This window comes from Mustela nivalis (genome assembly GCF_964662115.1).
Source record: "Mustela nivalis genome assembly, chromosome: 14".
Classification (NCBI taxonomy): Eukaryota; Metazoa; Chordata; class Mammalia; order Carnivora; family Mustelidae; genus Mustela; species Mustela nivalis.
In genome coordinates, this window is record NC_139033.1 from 89,337,378 (window position 1) to 89,355,711 (window position 18,334).

General features: G+C 41.7%; 2 protein-coding genes across 22 annotated transcripts in view; both read left to right on the forward strand.

Annotated features, from left to right (window-relative positions):
- Positions 1–1,055, forward strand: part of CHEK2 (checkpoint kinase 2) — a 51,312-nt gene extending 50,257 nt beyond the window's left edge. For all 20 annotated transcript variants that reach the window (XM_082698103.1, XM_082698118.1, XM_082698117.1 and 17 more), the window contains one exon: positions 812–1,055. In XM_082698103.1, coding sequence (XP_082554229.1) covers positions 812–901 — 90 coding nt within the window. In that variant the 3' untranslated portion in view covers positions 902–1,055. The remainder of the gene's footprint in view (positions 1–811) is intronic.
- A 4,753-nt stretch (positions 1,056–5,808) lies between these two features.
- The window catches only part of TTC28 (tetratricopeptide repeat domain 28), a 645,085-nt gene continuing 632,559 nt past the window's right edge, over positions 5,809–18,334 (forward strand). For both annotated transcript variants that reach the window (XM_082697968.1, XM_082697969.1), the window contains exon 1: positions 5,809–5,992. In XM_082697968.1, the coding sequence (XP_082554094.1) occupies positions 5,897–5,992 (96 nt within the window). In that variant the 5' untranslated portion in view covers positions 5,809–5,896. The remainder of the gene's footprint in view (positions 5,993–18,334) is intronic.

Below are 18,334 nucleotides of genomic sequence, written 5' to 3' on the forward strand. Positions count from 1 at the left end.
TCCAGATGATGGTTGTTAAATGTAGGCTCAGTTTTAAAGAAAGAGCTCATGAGCAAGACTGATGAGCTCAGAAGGTCTCTTTAGTAGCAGTTGCTTAATATATTTTTGGAATAGTGTGGTAGATACTTTGTTTCCGCTCCATCTGCCCTAGTGCCCTTAGAAGACTTAATAAGGAGGAGTGAGTTGAATGCGTTAAAGAAACACAGCCGGTTTCTTTCAAGAGGTCTCCTGCAAGGCAAATTGGAAGACTCTATTAGAAGTTCAAATTGAAACTTGTTGGAAATTTAAAATCTGGGCAAGTGGTTGATTATTGATTATAATTTTATACCTCCAAGGTTCTTTGTTAGGATTAGTTAATATCTGCTCATTCGTATTCTACCTTCTTTTGCTGAATTATACTCCCCTTCCCACTGTCCCCTTGAAATTTTATAAGTGGGGAAACAAAGACACAAAAAAGATGATCTTTCCACAAAAGAGCAAGATCTGGGGCTCCCAGCAAGAGGTATTGTAGTCCCTTTGAACTTCATAATTTCGGAGGAGATGCTAGAGAGGAGGGAAGGTGTTCATGCTGCGTCCTTTCGGTATACATTAAGTGGTCTGAAGCCACAAAGGAGAGAAATGTCCTTGAATAAATATGTCTGAGTCTGGGCACGTTTGGTGGGGATTCAGATGTCAAGGGGGAATGACTCCTAATTCTTGGCACTAGAAGCTTCACGTGAAATGCTCCAGGTTTACTGGCAGCACAGTGGAACACTTTGATAATTTTAGAGCCAGTGGTTTTCTTTGAATATTTCTTCCTTTTTACTTCCAGCCGTCCACGAGTCGAAAGCGGCTTCTTGAAGGGGAAGCAGAGGATGCTGATACCACAAAGCGTCTGGCTGTGTGTGCTGCTGTGTCGTGAACACTGGTTTGACATGAAAGGAATCTGCCGCCTTGAACCCTGCTGCCATTTTCTTTAAATCTGTTTTTTTGTTTTGTTTTGTTTTTTTAATTGTGTATTGTAATTGTGGGGAAGGTTGCTTTTTCATGATCATCAATACACAATCCCAAACATAGTGGAACCTGGGCTTTGTGCTTTTTGCTTGATGATGGGCTCTTTGGTGGCATGCCTTTTTTGTGTATTTGCAGTTCCGTGCTTTTTGTCTGGCACTCTACGTTGGCTGGAACCAGGTGGGTAGCCCTAGTCTCAGCCTGGGCAAACTGCATTTGAAAGACCCTTTAGAAAGCTGCAGGTTGGGGTGGAGTTTGTAGAGTCTGGCTGGTCACCAAAGTCCTAATGAGATGAGAGGTATCTTGGTACCGTATATCACAGACCAGTTTTAAATTCTCATCCTCACCTGCATAAAGATATAGGTCCATCGTCGCTGAAATCGTTGGACCAAAAAATTTGTCAAATCCGAAATTTTCGTTCTTTCTTTTTTTTTTTTAAGATTTTATTTATTTCTTTGACACAGAGAGAGAGAGATCACAAGTAGGCAGAGCAGCACAGAGAGAGCAAGGGGGAAGCAGGCTCCCTGCTGAGCAGAGAGCCTGATGCGGGGCTCAGTCCCAGGACCCTGGGATTATGACCTGAGCTGAAGGCAGAAGCTTAACCCACTGAGCCACCCAGGCGCCCCCAAATTTTCCTGGTTTTAAGAAGGCTCCATGGCACATTGACTTTCTTATTTGTAACAGCCAGTAGAGTACTATAACTAAGCACTGTAAATACTCTTACAGCAAATACAATAAAAGAGTTAAAAGAGAGAAGACAACAAGTGCCTCATGTCAGTTTAGGTCACTTCTGTCCTGTCAAAGGAGTTATGGATGACACTCAGGTTTCAAAGCTGTTTGGATTTTGGAAATGCAAATGAGGCATGTGGGCATTTCTTGTTGAGCCAACAGTGACCAAGGAGACCCTGTATAAAGCCCTTCCTTTGGCTGGTCTTGTCTAGTTCTCACAGTAATACTGTGGTATAAGTCCTCTGGCTGCCCTGCTGTTGTAGGTGAAGAGCCCAGAAGGAAGTAGTAAGTTGACTTGGTCAGTATCACACAGTAAGTGGCAGAAGGAAGCACCCAACCCAGGTCTTTCTGACTCTTAGTATTTCTCATCTTCTCAGGTTCATACACAGTCAGATTCAGGATTGCTGACTCACATTGACAAAACTCACAAGGGACTGATATTTAAATCCTGAATGCGGTGTGTTCAATTATTATAAGAGGGTACAGCCCCACGATATGTGTAAGTTGGGACACCTTGGTGGCAAGGAACAGAAGCTCATTCAGATTACTTCATGAGAAAGGGGATTTGTTTCAAGGTTATAGATGTCAGAGCCTGGCATCCATCTGGAGCCCAGGCAGTTACAATGCTTGGTTCCTCTTGTCTCTTTCTGACCCACTGATTTTGCTTTTTTTTAATCTTTGGCTGGTTGATAGTGGGCCACATTGTAGCTAACTGGTCTTGCCATGAGTTGAATGCTTTGGTTCTGATGCCACTGATGAGCCAACCAGGGCCTTGTGCACACAGCTGTTGCCGTGGGTAGTTGGGTGGTGGTTGGCAATTTCCATTAGAATATTGTGCAAACATTCTGAGGCTTGGTTGGCCTGATGTGTGTAGTGGGGGGTTGGAGGGGCTAGATTGGGATTTAAGTGGTTTGCATATTTAAAAGAGTAAGGTGGAGGTTGCCAAGTTAGATGGGTTTTTAGCTCATTTGAATATTTAATGTGAAGGCTGTGGTTTCTTAGGGCATTTTTCCCTTCTTGGGGCAGAGCCAGCCAGCCCTTCTCTGTTTCCAGAGCACTTTATGTTTGCTCCCTCTGATTATTCCCACCATAGTAGACAGACTAATGGCTCCCAAAGATGACCTCATCCTCATCCCCAGAATATGAATACGTTCCTTTACGTGGCAAAAGAGACTTTGCAGATATGATTTAAGTTAAGGATCCTGACATAGGAAAATTATCCTGTCTTTTCTGGGTGGGTGCCAGAATGTTTCTGGGGCGGGTATGTCATCAATGTTTTCTGAGAGGGACACACACAGAAGGAGTTAGAGTTAGAAGAGAATGGAGTGAGCTACTTTGAAGAGGGAGGAAGGGACCACAAGCCAAGGGGTACAGGTGGCCATGAGAAGCTGAAAAAAGACAAGGAAATGGATTCTCCCCACAGAGTCTCTCCTGAAGGGACCAGTCCTTTACACCATGACTTTCACTAGTGGAAATGATTTCAGACATCTGAACTATAAAATTATGTAAGAACAAATTTATGTTAAGCCACCCAGTTTGTGGTAATTTGTTATGGAGGCCATAGGAAACTAACATACTCATCAATAAGATGTCACTGCTTATTTGGAGCCACCCAGCATCCACTTCTTCCTGACCTCACTCCAGTTTTCTTTTGAGGCAATTCTTTTTCCTTATCCCATGAAGTTAAGGGGAGGAAGGGGGAAATGGTAAAACTAAATGTCTGTCTGCCCTCTCAACTATGGAAGCTGAAGGGGGGGTACCAAGGGGTTCCTTCCCTGGTGGAGCTCTTCCCATTGGCCTCCTACCTGGAGGTGGGCCCAGGACTTTGAAACACAAGCAAATGGAACTGGAATGGCAATATTGGTGGTGAAAACAATATTGTGCCAATCTGAGCTCTCTGCACTTCCTGACTTTGGCTTTGAAATTGCTCTTCCTGACTTTGGCTTTGAAATTGCTGAGCTTTTATGTCCTTATCTATAAAGTGGGTGCAGTAGGAATACCAGCCTCATATGGTGTTTGTGAGGATTGAATGGGGGAAGGTCATTTAAAGTGCCTGGCATGGGATAAGGGATCTATCAGGGCTGGCTTCCATCCTTAAAGGTGGGAGGACCACAAAAGTAGCTGGAGGGAGCCATGGAAAATTCTTGAGCAGGGATGTAATATAATCTGTTCAGTTTCTGGGGGGCATGGGCACACACAAGATGGGTGGATAATTGAGATGCCTTTGACTTAACATTTGTTAAATGCCAGGACTGGGTGGATGGTGGGAGCAGAGGTGAGGGCGTATTTCCCAGTGCCTGAAGTAACTGCCACTCCCTTCTGCAGAAACAGGCATGTTGTTCCATGGTTGACCTGCTGCATGCTTGGATAATGGTGCAGTGGGCACCTTTTATTTGTGCCGGTCTTCAGCTGATGCTTCTTGTAGATGACTGCATTGTTATTTTTCTGGGGAATATATCTCTCTCTCCTCCCACTCACCCTGGATCCCATGCCCTTCCTAGAGGTGCTCAGTATAGCCAGGATTGGCCAATTTTGCTGTGATTGGCTCAAGTAGGGACTTAAATAATTGCAATGAAAGTCAGTTCTGAGACTGGCTGGAATTATTGGCAAACAGCTCCTTTTTTCCTGGTCAGATATGAGCTGGGTGCCGCGTAGGATGCTGGAGAGTGCTACATGAGAAGTCATCAGAAAGGGAAGTGGAGGTGAAAAAGACCAAGCTACAGGTCACTGAGCACCTGGATCCAGCTATGCCTGAAGTGAGCTACCGTCCTGAGACTTTTCAATTTGTTCTTTTTTTTACTCCAGGTTGAATTATTGTTATTGTCACTAGTACCTGGAAAAGGTCGAATTAATAAATTCAAACAGTTACAAACTCTGAGAAACCCTTGGAGATTGTTTTCTTTTTTCTTTTTTTTTTTTTTTTCTAGTAGGGAAAAACATTTGCTGCTGCTGTTTTTCTGCCAACTTCAGGGTTTTCAGAGAGGTTTGGGGCAGAGAATGGAAAGCGAAGATGTGGGAAGTTAACAGTCCTTCCAGCCCCAAGGTTGAGCGAACCCTCCCAGCTAATTATACCACAGAGTTTGGGAGTAGAGCCCCTTTCATTAAACTTTTAGGAGTCTTGGAAGGAAAGGGCCAGAATTATATAGCGGAGCCTGGAAAGCATGGTGCTGCCAGGCGTGCTCAAGGGACATGCATCTCTGAAGGCTCACCTCAACCCTGTGAGGTATTTCTGCCCCTCTCCCGTTTGCTGACTTTGAAATCAAGGCACTCTGCTTTGGTCAAGTGTCCTGTTAAAGGTTTCCCAGTTTGCAAGAGGTGGAGGCCAGACTGGAACTGAGATTTCCCCTCTTTAGAGCCCTTGGTATTAGCCAGTACAGAAAACTTGTTTGGTCTTGTCACTGATACTCAGTGAGTACTCAGTGAGCACTAGGAGCTGTGCTGACACCATCCGGATTGTTTCCTTCGGTCCTCCCAACATCCCTTAGTTATATCGGCCTTCCTGATTAAGGAGGGACAGGCTTCCCAAAGACCTGACCTTAATCACGCAAAGGTTAGTGGAGATGTGGCACTCGAACTCAGGTTCTCCACTGAGTCTGGCTGTGCCAGGGACATGGGCATTTACTGTGCCACTCACTCCTGCGCACGTGCTTGCACACTTCCCTCACGGGGATCTCATCACCTTAGCAGCGTTCTTCCCCCGGCACTTATTGGGGGTAATTATCTCCTGGGTTAGACTTTCGCCGCAAGGCTGGAATGACCTGTGAAGAATATGAGGCAACGCGGGGAAGGGGAGTACCCCGGTCTGCCCGGGGGTCGTCCGCAGTGCGGCAGGCGGCTGCGCCAAGTCCAGAACCGCGAGCGCTCCAGTTAGGCCGGACGGGTGCGGAGGGGGTGGGCGCGACGCCGGGAACAGCGGCCGACTCCGGAGGGCGCGAGGCGGGGCGCGCGGGGAAGGGGCGCGGCGAGTGCGCGCTTGCGCGGTTGGGGGGACCCGCGGAGGCGCGCGGGGCGCTGGTGCGGCGAGTGCGCGCGTGCGCGGTTTGGGGGGGGGGGGGGAAGTGCTGTGGGTTGCCGCGGCGGCGCGCGGTACGGCGGGAACATGGCGCGCGGGGCCGGCGCGCGCGCCTAGCTGGCGGGACCGTTAGCTCGAGGCGGACGCGGCCCGGGCCCCGCGGGGATGGAGCATTCGCCGCCGCCGGCGCCCGAGCCAACCACGGGGGCGACCCCAGCACGGAATCGTAGGCGGCGGGAGCCAGAATCGCCGCCGGCGCCGGTGAGTGCGTGAGGGGCGCGGGCCGGGAGACTTTCTTTGTGAAACTCCGTCGGTGCGAGCCGGGCCGGGCCTCGGCGGCTGACGAGCGTCCGCGAGACGGAACCCGCCTCACAGTCCGGGTTCGAGCTGTCCCGCCTCGCGCCGCTCAGCGGCGGGATTCGGTCTGCCGCCTGGCCGGCTCGGTTTCGGATACAGTGTGTGAACGCGCGCGTGCGCGGGGGGAGGGGGGGCGGTATACAGTTGGCGCCTAATGCGCACCATGTCTCATCTGTTGCCTTCGCCTCCGCGGGGCGGCGCCTCCCCTGCTCTGGACCCACGGGAGAGGTGGATGGCAGCCGCTTGGAGACAGGTGTCGGTACTGCCGTGAGAGACTCAGGTGCAGACAGCCCCAGGTGGAATCAAAAGGAGTAATCTGTCGGTCCATGGAAGGAATCAGGTCTGACTTTGGCTCAGCACAGAGTGATTTTGGAATGCTTGACATCCATCCCAACTTCGCAGTGTCTTTGGGGTATCGGTCAAGGTGAAGGATGCTGAGCAAAATGGACTTTGGAGGTGTGGCTCTCAGAGGATGAGATGGGATGGCCCTGAGGATTTGGCTCCCAAAACTGCCCAGGCATAGGAATAATCTGTAGCTTTATAAAAAATACTGGCGTCACAGTTCTTCCCAGGGCCACAGACTCAGACTTTCTAAGGCAGAGGAACAGATTTTGAATTTTTAACAAACTCTCAAGTTGTTATGATCAGGCAGATTCGAAAGGCACTATTTTAGAGTAAGGTTCCAGGGATGGGGGACCTGTTCTGTTTATAGCTCACCATGGCATCCTGGTAGCAGGCGCAGGGCTTGGCACATGGTAGATGGTCATTCAATATTTGTAAGAAGACTGAATAACTTAGAGGGTTTCCAAAATAGAAGCTCTTGAGACATTTTCAGGAGCTTTTGAGATTAGTATCTCTGTCGGATTTACTGTAAAATGTGATTTTTCTTGGTCCCAGCTTAACTTCTGTGATTGTGACTGTTTATATTGCCATGTTTTCAGTATGTTCTAGGCAAAATCAGAATACACATTGCTTAGTATAAACCATCAACTATGTATACCCCAGCTAGGTTCAAATTAGTTCTAAAACAAAACCTGAATAAAAAAATGCATGCTTCTTTCTCTTCATCATTTGGGAACACTAGGCTTATAGGATTTTGTTCCTTTGAGGCAGGTAAATATTTATGTTTTATCAAAGCAAATCTGCATTACTGTTTATTCAGAAAAGTTGGCAATTTGCTTAGACTTGAGTATTTGTAGTTTTTTTTTTTTTTTTTTTTTTTTTTTTTTTTTTTGACAGACAGAGATCACAAGTAGGCAGAGAGACAGAGAGAGACAGGAGGAAGCAGGCTCCCTGCTGAGCAGAGAGTCCTATGCGGGGCTCGATCCCAGGACCCTGGGATCATGACCTGAGCTGAAGGCAGAGGCTTTAACCCACTGAGCCACCCAGGCGCCCCGAGTATTTGTAGTTTTTATGTAACATTTTGAAATTAAGATTTATGTTTAGCTCAGGGTCAGTGCTAAAATAGAATTGTTTGAAAGTTATTTGATATTTCAGGGCTGTTTTTTCACGTTGTTTTGAATTTCAGTAGTTGATTTCATTTCTTTCGACTGGAAAAAATGTAAATATATAGAAATACAAGACTTTAGAAGTTGGGATTGGATCTGAAGAAAAATGGAAGAATTAGATGTTTTATTAGGTGTGTGTCATTTTTGTAGTTTATATGGATATTTTTTGTGGATTTTTAAAAAATTCTTTTTGTTGGGATACAATTGATATATAACATTAGTTTCAGGTCTAGGACATAATGACTTTGTATGTATTGCAAAATGATCACTGCAGTAAGTCTAGTTATCATCTCTCATCATGCATTGTTACAATTTCTTATGATGAAAACTTTCAAGATCTACTCTTAACAGCTTTTAAATATATCATTCAGTATTAACTATAGTCACAATGCAGTATGTTACATTTCCATTCTTGTCTTTTTTTAAGTGTTTTAAAGAAGAAAACAAAACAAACCTAGTTTTGTTCACCTACCATAAAATCAACTGTTTCAGTGTACAATTTCATGGTTTATAGTGAATACTCACTATATGTCCAACATTACCATTATCTGCTTTTAGAGCATTTTCATCATATTTCAAAGAAATACATACCCATTAGCATTCCTTGTTCACCTTTATCCCAGCTGCTGGCAATGCCTACTTTGTCTCTACAAATTTTACTATTCTGGACATTTCACATGTTGTTATCTTACAGTATGTAGTTTGGCTTCTTTCACTTAGCTCAGTGATTTTGTAAGGCTCATCCATGTTGTAGCATGTATAAGGACTTCATTCCTTTTTATTACTGGGTAATATTCCATTGAATGGATATACCACAATTTGTTTATCCATTTTTAAGAAAGTATTTATTTATTTATTTGAGAGAGAGAGAAAGAGAGATGGAGTAGGAGCAGGGGGAGGGGCAGAGGGACAAGAAGAAGCCTCTCTCCCCTCACCACTGAGTGAGGAGTCCCAACACAGGGCTTAACCCTGGGACCCTGAGATCATAACCTGAGCTGTAGTCAGATGCTTAACCGACTGAGCCGCCCAGGTGCCACTTGTGTATCCATTTATTTCCTGATAGACATGTAGGTTTTTTCCCCCACTTTTTGGTTATTATGAATAATGCTTCTATGAACATTTATGTATAAGTTTTAGTATGGACATATGTTTTAATTTTCTTGGGCATATCCTAATTGTTGGGTCATATGGTAACTTTTTAAATCTTTTGTGGCGCTGACAGACTGTTCCTAAGGTACTACATTGTTTTACACGCCTATGAACAAAGTATGAGGGTTCCAGTTTCTCTACATCCTTGCCAATACTTTTTTTTTAAGTTATTGTCTTTTTTTTTTTTTTTTAACTTTAGCCATCCTAGTAGGTATAAAATGGTATCTCATTGCAATTCTGATTTACATTTCCCTGATGACAAATGATGTTGGGGATATTTTTGGTGCTTATTGGCCATTTGTGTATCTTCTTTGGGGAAATGTATATTAAAATCATTTGCCTGTATTTTAGGTCCATTTTTTAACTGAGTTATCTGTCTTATATTGAGTTGCAGGAGTTATTTAAAATATTATGGATACTAAAACCTAGTCAGATACATGATTTACAACTAATTTCTCCTCTATGATATCTTTTGAAACTTTTTTGATAATGTTCTTTGTTGCAAAAAAAAAATTTTTTTTTTGTGACAATGTCCAGTTTATCTGTTTTTTCTTTTGTTGTTCATGCTTTTGTTGTCATGGCTAAGAATCCATTGGGAAGTCCAAAGTCATAAAGATTTATCCCTATGCTTTCTTTTAAGAATTTTCTGTTTTTAGCCCTTATATTTTAGGTTGTTGATCCATTTTAAGTTAATTTTTATATGTGGTGTAAGGTTATGACCCAATTCATTCTTTTGCATGTGATAATCCAGTTGTCCCAACAGTATATATTGAAAGGATTGTTTGTGTCCCATTGAATGGTCTTTGTACTCTCTTGAAACCCAGCTGACTATATGTTAGGTTTTATTTTTGGACTCTTAATTCTATCCTCTTGTCTATCCTATGCCAGTATTACTGTATTTGATTATAGTAGCTCTGTAGTAGGTTTTGAAATTAAATATAAGTCCTGTTTTTTTTTTCCCAAGGTGTTTTTGCTTTTTTCAGTCCCTTACATATGGATTTTAGGATCAAATTTTAAGTTTTTGCCAAAAATTAGCTGGGATTTTTATAGAGAGTGTGTTTAATCTGTCCTTTCAGTGGTGTTTGGAGTTTTCAGGTCCAAGGTTGCACTTCTTTCAAAAATTTATTCCTAAGTATCTTATTTTATGTGATGCTATTCTACAAGGAACTGTTTTTAAAAATTTCATATTGCCATTATTTATCATTAGTTCATTGCTAGTATGTGGAAGAAATATAGTTGAGTTTTGGATGAATTTTTTAATCTCATCATTTAGTGGTAATCTGTTCAAGTTTCTAGGTTTTGGCTCTGCTACTTACTAGGTGTATGAGTTTTGACAATTCTTAACTGTTATGCATCTCAGTGTTCTTTTATGTATAATGGGACAGTAATATCCATCCCAAAGAATTGTTAAAGAATATTGATAGATATTAAGATATTGATAGATATTAAGAACAATGCCTTACATGTGGTAGGGATTTGATATTTGTTGTTTCTCTTCTTTTACTAAATAACTCCATTTAAAAGCAGACCAAAAAATAAAAAGCAAACAAAACACCAAATCCAAACAAACAAAACCAAAAAACCCCACAAACAAACAAACCTTAAAGCAGAGACAAATCCACCCTCCCTCAAACCCAAAACCCACAAAGAAAAGCCACAAGAAAAACCTCAAACCTCTTCCTGTCTCCATTACTTTTCTGTGATCTAAGACATCCCTGGGAGAGCTTGAGAAACAGTGAAAGTCTCTTACACCACACGATTTTATTGTAAAAGCCCACTAAATCCAGGTTACTGTGTAAGGCATTTGACAGTGCATTCATAAGTATTACTAAAAATAATAGAACTGTGGGGGTGCTTGAATGGCTCACTCAGTTAAGCATCTGACTCTTGATTTTGGCTCAGGTCATGATCTCAGGTCCTGAGATTGAGTCCCGTGTTAGGTTCTACATTCAATGTGGAGTCTGGTGGAGACTGTCTCTCTCCCTCTGCTGTGCCCCCCCCCCAAATAAATAAATAAATAAAGTAACTCAAAGCTGTTTGTTTTTACCCCATAATTCTTATTAATGTGCTGTTCTTTTATTAATTAGCTAAAAGCACAAGCAATAATTTTTCCATTAAATTTGCTAGTTATAATTTTTATTTATTTTGAATGATTGCTTTTTAAAAAAACTCTGTTATAGCCAAAACCTGATGTTTAAGCTTAATATTTTACTCTTATTGTGGTGTTTCTTTAGTAGCCAGAGTAGATTGCTGTTTTATATGGGAAGAAACCAGAGACTCAGTATAATCCAAATTTGATACTTAGAATGTAACCTATTCATTGAATGTATATTCACTGTGATCCAAGGAAAATAATTGTTTACCTTGTAAATATTATTTTGACATTAAAAGCTTACCTTTGAACTCACAAATATAATTAGTTTTGTAACCCACAATCCCACAGATTGATAACTCACTGATAGGTCTATAAGAAAATTTTAAATCAAAGTTGATCTTTGTTTAAAAAACCCCTTTTAGGGGCGCTGGGTGCCTCATTTGGTTAAGCGTCTGCCTTGTGGTCAGGTCTTGATCCTAGGGTCCTGGGATCAAGCCTTGCCTCAGACTCCTTGCTCAATGAGGAGCCTGCTTCTCCCTCTGCCGGCCATTCCCTCTACCTGTTGATGCTCTCTCTCTCTCTGACAAATAGATAAAATCTTAAACAAACAAACACCCTTTTATTATGAAAACTGCACATACACATTTTATTTAAAAAACCAGGGGCGCCTGGGTGGCTCAGTGGTTTAGGCCTCTGCCTTCAGCTCAGGTCATGATCCCAGGATCCTGGGATCTAGCCCCACATCGGGCTCTCTGCTCAGCGGAGAGCCTGCTTCCTCCTCTCTCTGACTGCCCCTTTGCCTACTTGTAATCTCTGTCTGTCAAATAAATGAATAAAATCTTAAAAAAAAAACCAACCCACCCCATTATCAATATGGGGATGACTACTATTAATACCTTAATACATATCTTCCTGGAACTTCTTCTGGGCATCTTTTTATCTAACAGTACTTACTTTTTATCTAACAATACTTTTTTCTAACAATACATATACAGATGTACACAGGTATTTTAACTAAGACAAGATAAAAATGCACAAAATGTCTTTAAAAATTGTCTTTATTTAGATATCAATTGCATACAATAAAATTTACAGATTTTATTATTTTTATTTTTTAAAGATTTATTTATTTATTTATTTGACAGAGATCACAGTAGGCAGAGAGGCTGGCGGGGTGGAAATTATTCATTATTTATATTAATAATTATATTAATTAAATAATAATTTATTATTAATAAATGATTTATTATAATCACTAAATAATTATATTATTTATGACAATATAATATATAAATATATAATACATTATATTATATTATATTATTATTATTATAATTATTTTAGAGAAAGAGGTAGCATATAAGTAGTGGGGAGGGGCAGAGGGAAAGGGAGAAGCAAACTCCTTGCTGAGGGGCAGTGCTATGTGGGGCTTGATCCCAGGACACTGAGATCATGACCTGAGCTGAAGGCAGAAGCTTAATCAACTAAGCCACCTAGGCACCTCTGTCTAAAAATATTCTTTTTTTAAAGATTTTATTTATTTATTTGACAGACAGAGATCACAAGTAGGCAGAGAGGCAAGCAGAGAGAGAGGAGGAAGCAGGCTCCCCGCTGAGCAGAGAGCCCGATGCAGGGCTCGATCCCAGCACCCTGGGATCATGACCTGAGCTGAAGGCAGAGGCTTAAACCACTGAGCCACCCGGGCGCCCCTAAAAATATTCTTTAAAGCTATATGTAAAAAAATAAATTAAAGCTCTGTGTCAAAATCAGTATCTAATCCAGGACCAGGTCTTAATTAATGTCACGAAAGTCTCTTTTAATCTTGCCTGGTTCCTTTTTTCATGGTACTGACTCATTGGAGAGCCCAAAACAGTTGTCCTGAAGAATATCCTATATTCTAGATTTGTCAGGTGGCTTTCATGTGTTATCATCATTTATCTTGTTCCTGTGTTTCCTATAAACTAGGAGCTATATAAAAAGACCCCACAAGGACACCTGGGTGACTCATTTGTTAAGCATCTGCCTTTGGCTCAGGTCATGGTCCCAGGGTCATGATCCCAGAGCCTGAATGGGGCTGCCTGCTCAATGGGAAGCCTGCTTCTCCCTCTCCTACTCCCCCTACTTGTGTTCCCTCTCTTGGTGTGCCTCTCTGTGTCAAATAAATAAATAAAATCTTAAAAAAGAAGACTTAATGGATACAAGTTAATATTTTGACTAGATTATACATTGGTAATGTCTACTTAATGCTGTAATATAAAGTTTGTTTTATCATTAGTGTTTTCTTACTGTTATTTCCTATCTTCTATATACTGTGTTCTTACTAGTCCTTTTTACTAAAGATCAAAAGTGGTATTGGGAGAGTAATAAGGCAGTAACAGTAACTAGAGAGTAGAACAGAAAAAGGGGGATGGGGCGCCTGGGTGGCTCAGCGGGTTGAGCCTCTGCCTTCAGCTCAGGTCATGATCCCAGGATCCTGGGATCGAGCCCCGCATTGGGCTCTCTGCTCTGCGGGGAGCCTGCTTCCTCCCTTCTCTCTCTCTGCCTACCTGTGATCTCTGTCAAATAAATAAATAAAATCTTTAAAAAAAAGAAAAAAAATAAAAAGGGGGATGGAAATAGGTGTGATAGTATAGCTCTAATTGTCCTCATTGTGACCACTACCAAAAATCCCTTTTTTATTTTGTGGCTATATTACCTCTAAAGGAGGGTATTTCTGTCTGAAGAACATTTATTATTATTATTATTTTTTAATTAAGTAAGCTCTCTGCCCAGTATGGGACTTCAACACACGACCCTGAGATCAAGCGTCACATGCACTACTGACTGTGTCAGCCAGCTGCCCCTGACTGGCATTATTTTTAATGATTAATAGTGTAAAGATAACTTACAGCAACTTGGAATGTGATTTGTTGAGACTCTAGTTGACAAATAATTGATGATTTATGATGAAGATGTGTACTATTTTGTGGATAAAGAACAGAATTGCTAAGAAATAGTAGGTGATCTAGGTAACACAGCAAACCTGACTTTGTGTTGTTATTTTGCAAGAGAAAAAAACAAGTTAGTTCTGATTGTTGAGTAAGGGAAGGTGTATTATTTTATGTGGCTTCCCATTCTATTATTATACATTTGGCATTTCCATGCTATCATTGGCTAAGTTTGCCATAGTGGAAGTTCAAAAATTGCCATGTAATGTTTCAACTTACTATAGACTTGGGTCAGCAATTGGTGGAAAAATTTGTTTTTAGTAGTCATTCCACTTATAGACTTGCATAAAGAATATCACTTTAATAAAGATGAAGATTACTAAGATTATTGTTCTAGTGTTGGTAGTCATCATAAAAGAAAAATCAAATTAAACTTGATAGTATATTTTGCCAAATCATGCATATAGAAAGTCATTAGTGCTCATTTTTAGATCACACACAAGAAAAAAATAGTTTTTGAAAGATGAAAAGGGGAAAGTAATGATAGAATAGACTAAAAGAAAAATAAGTATTGGAATGTAATCAGCCAAGTAAGTAAAAAGTGAGGGGTGCCTGGGTGGCTCAGTGGGTTAAAGCCTCTGCCTTCTGCTCAGGTCATGATCCCAGGATCCTGGGATCGAGCCCAGCATCAGGCTCCCTGCCCGGCGTGGAGCCTGCTTTCTCCTTTCTCTCTGCCTGCCTCTCTGCCTACCTGTGATCTCTGCCTGTCAAATAAATAAATAAAATCTTTCAAAAAAAAAAAAAAAAAAAGAAAAGAAAAAGTGAAAATGGGAGGAGAAAAGAGGGTAATGGTTAGATTTAAAAGGTAGACATTTAAAAAAATATTGTTGGGGGATGCCTGGGTGGCTTAGTTGGTTAAGCCGCTGCCTTCAGCTCCCATCATGATTCCAGGATCCTGGGATGGAGTCCCATGTGGAGCTCCTTGCTCAGCAGGGAGCCTGCTTCTTTCTCTGCCTCTGCCTGCTTGTGCTTTCTCCCTCTGACAAATAAATAAATACATAAAATCTTTAAAAAAAATATATTCTTGGGATCTCTGTGTAACTGGATCACTTTTCTTTTGTGATTGAACTCTTAAGCATCAAGTAAAGCTGGAATGGATTCAGTTCTTTGGGGTTGCAGGTACTTTTTGGTTATTTTGTTTTAGCAGTTGGACTGAACAGTTTAAGAAATTTAATTTTGAAATAAGAATAAGTCTAGTTTGGGGCGCCTGGGTGGCTCAGTGGGTTAAGCCGCTGCCTTCGGCTCAGGTCATGATCTCAGGGTCCTGGGATCGAGTCCCGCATCGGGCTCTCTGCTCAGCAGGGAGCCTGCTTCCTCCTCTCTCTCTCTGCCTGCCTCTCTGCCTACTTGTGATCTCTGTCAAATAAATAAATAAAAAATCTAAAAAAAAAAAAAAAAGAATAAGTCTAGTTTTTTGTTTTTGTTTTTTTTAAGAATAAGTCTGGTTTTGATATCCCATGTTCATGGACCAGAAGACTTAACATTATTAAGATGGCAATATTTTCCTAAGTGGTGTACAGATCAAGTGGATTCTCTATAAAAATCACACCTGCCTTTTTTGCAGAAATCTACAGGCTGATTCTAAAATCCATGTGGAAGTATAGCGTACCCAGAATAGCCAAAGACAATCTTGAAAAAGAAAACAAATTTAGAGGACTTATACTTCTAATTAAAAAATTGTTTTAAAAATTAATTTATTTTGGGGCACCTGTGTGGCTCAGTTGGTTGAGCAACTGCCTTCGGCTCAGGTCATGATCCTGGACTTCCAGGATCGAGTCCCACATCGGGCTCCCAGCTCCTTGGGGAGTCTGCTTCTCCCTCTGACCTCCTCCTTTCTCATGCTCTCTTTCACTCATTCTCCCTCAAATAAATAAATAAAATCTTTAAAAAAAATTAATTTATTTTGAGGAAGAGAGAGTGCACACATGTGTGAGTAGGGAAGAAGAGCAAAGGGAGAGGGAGAGAGAGTCTTATGTAGATTCTGTGCTGAGCACAGAGCCTGATGCGGGGCTCGATCCCATGACCCAGAGATCATGATGTGAGCTGAAACCATTGCACCACCCAGGCACCCACACTTCCCAGTTTTAAAATCTAAAAAACTACAGTAATTACGTAGGGGTCCTACTGGCATAAGAATAACATAGATCAATGGAATTGAGAGTCCAGAAATAAACCCTCATTTTTTTTTTTAAAGATTTTATTTATTTATTTGACAGACAGAGATCACAAGTAGGCAGAGAGGCAGGCAGAGAGAGAGAGAGGAGGAAGCAGGCTCCCCGCTGAGCAGAGAGCCCGGCGCGGGACTCGATCCCAGGACCCTGAGATCATGACCCGAGCCGAAGGCAGCGGCTTAACCCACTGAGCCACCCAGGCGCCCAAACCCTCATTTTTATGATCAATTGATTCTCAACAATGGTGTGAAGACCATTTGGTGCAGGAAAGATGCTATTCTCAAAAAATGGTCCTGGACAACTAGATTTCCACATGCTAAAGAACGAATTTCAACCCTCATCTCTCACCATACACAAAAATGAACTCAGAGGGGCTCCTGGGTGGCTCAGTGGGTTAAGCCTCTGCCTTCAGCTCAGGTCATGATCTCAGGGTCCTGGATCGAGCCCCACATCGGGCTTTCTGCTCCGTGGGGAGCCTGCTTCCCCTCTTCTCTCTGCCTGCCTCTCTGCCTACTTGTGATCTCTCTGTTAAATAAATAAAATCTTAAAAAAAAATATGAACTTAGAATGTGTCAAAGACCCAAACATAAGAGCAAGAACAATAAAACACTTATTAGAAAACATAGGAGTAAACCTTTGTGACTTTGGGTTAGGCAGTGATTTTTATTTAATTTATTTAAACATTTTATTCATCGAAGAACAAGAGAGAGAGACATGGAACAGGGAGAGGGGCAGAAGAAACTCCCCATTGAGCAGGGAGCCTGAGGTGGGGCTTGAACTCATTACCCAGAAATCTAGAGTTACATGTTCTACCTAGTGGGCCAGCGAGATGCCCCATAGGTAGGTATTTCTTAAATATAATACCCAAAATACAACAAGAGAAAAAGTAGATAAATTGGACTTAATTAAAATATTGTGTGTTAAAGGACAGCATCAAGAAAGTGAAAAAAGGTCTTTCACAGGAGGCTTGCATGCTGCCGTTAGAACCATTGCCTGTCGTTAGTGATTCCTGAGAATTCCAGCACATTTGTGAGTACTCAACACCAATATCAATGGGCAGTGGAAAAGAGCCTTTGCCATCATTGCAGTTAAGGGTGTGGGGCAAAGATACATGATGTTGAGGAAAGCAGACATTGCCCTCACCATGGGATCAGGAGATTTCCCTGAGGATGAGGTGGAATGTGTGATTACCATTATGCAGAATCCATACCAGTATAAGATCCCAGACTAGTTCTGAAATATACAAAATGAAGGGGCACCTGAGTAACTCAGCCGTTAAAACTTGGACTCTTGATTTCAGCTTCGGTCATGATCTCAGGGTCCTGAGATCAAGCCCCCCTGTCGGACTCCAAGCTCAGTGGGGTGCCTGCTTGAGATTCTCTCTCTCCCTCTCACTATCCCCCTCACCCCTCTCATACTCTTTTTCTCAAATAAATAATTTTTTAATTAAAAATTAAAAAAAAATTAAATTAACATATAATGTATTATTAGCCCCAGGGGTATAAATAATTTTTTAAAAGATTTTATTTATTTGTCAGAGAGGTAGAGAGAGAGGCAGTGCGAGCACACAAGCAGGGGAAGCAACAGGCAGAGGGAGCCCCATGTGGACTCGATCCCCAGACCCTGGAGTTATGACCCGAGTCGCAGACAGACACTCAACCGACTGAGTCACCCAGGTGTTCCATAAGATAAAATACCTTTAAAAAACCCTCCAAAACCCCAAATTATGTGAAGGATAGAAAATACAGCTAGGTTCCGGCCAGTGGTCTGGACAGCAAACTTCATGAAGACTTAGGATGAAGAAGATTCGAGCCCACAGAGGGCTGTGTCACTTCTGGGGGCTCCGTGTCCCATGCCAGCACAGCAAGACCACGAGCCACTGTGACTGCCCTGTGGGTATGTCTAAGAAGAAATCTGTAGGCCTTATCTGTTAATAAATAGTTTATACAGTATGGCTTTCTTGTTTAAAAAAAAAAGTGAAGAAATCCCACATAATGGAAGAAAATATTCACATATTATGAATTGATAATGGAGTTGTGTCAAGAATATATAAAGAACTCTTACAACTCATGATAAAAAAACCTAATTAAAAAATGGACAAGGTGTTTGAGTAGACATTTCTCAAAGAATATGTACAAATTACCAACAAATGCATGAAAAGGTATTAGTCATCTGGAACATACAAATGAAAACCACAGTGAAATAACCACCTTCACACCTACTAGAATGGTTTAAAAGTAAAAGAGATAACAAGTGTTGGTGAGGATGTAGAGAAATTGCTGGTAAGAATGTAAAATGGTACAGCCATTTAGGAAGACACTTTGACATTTCTTCAG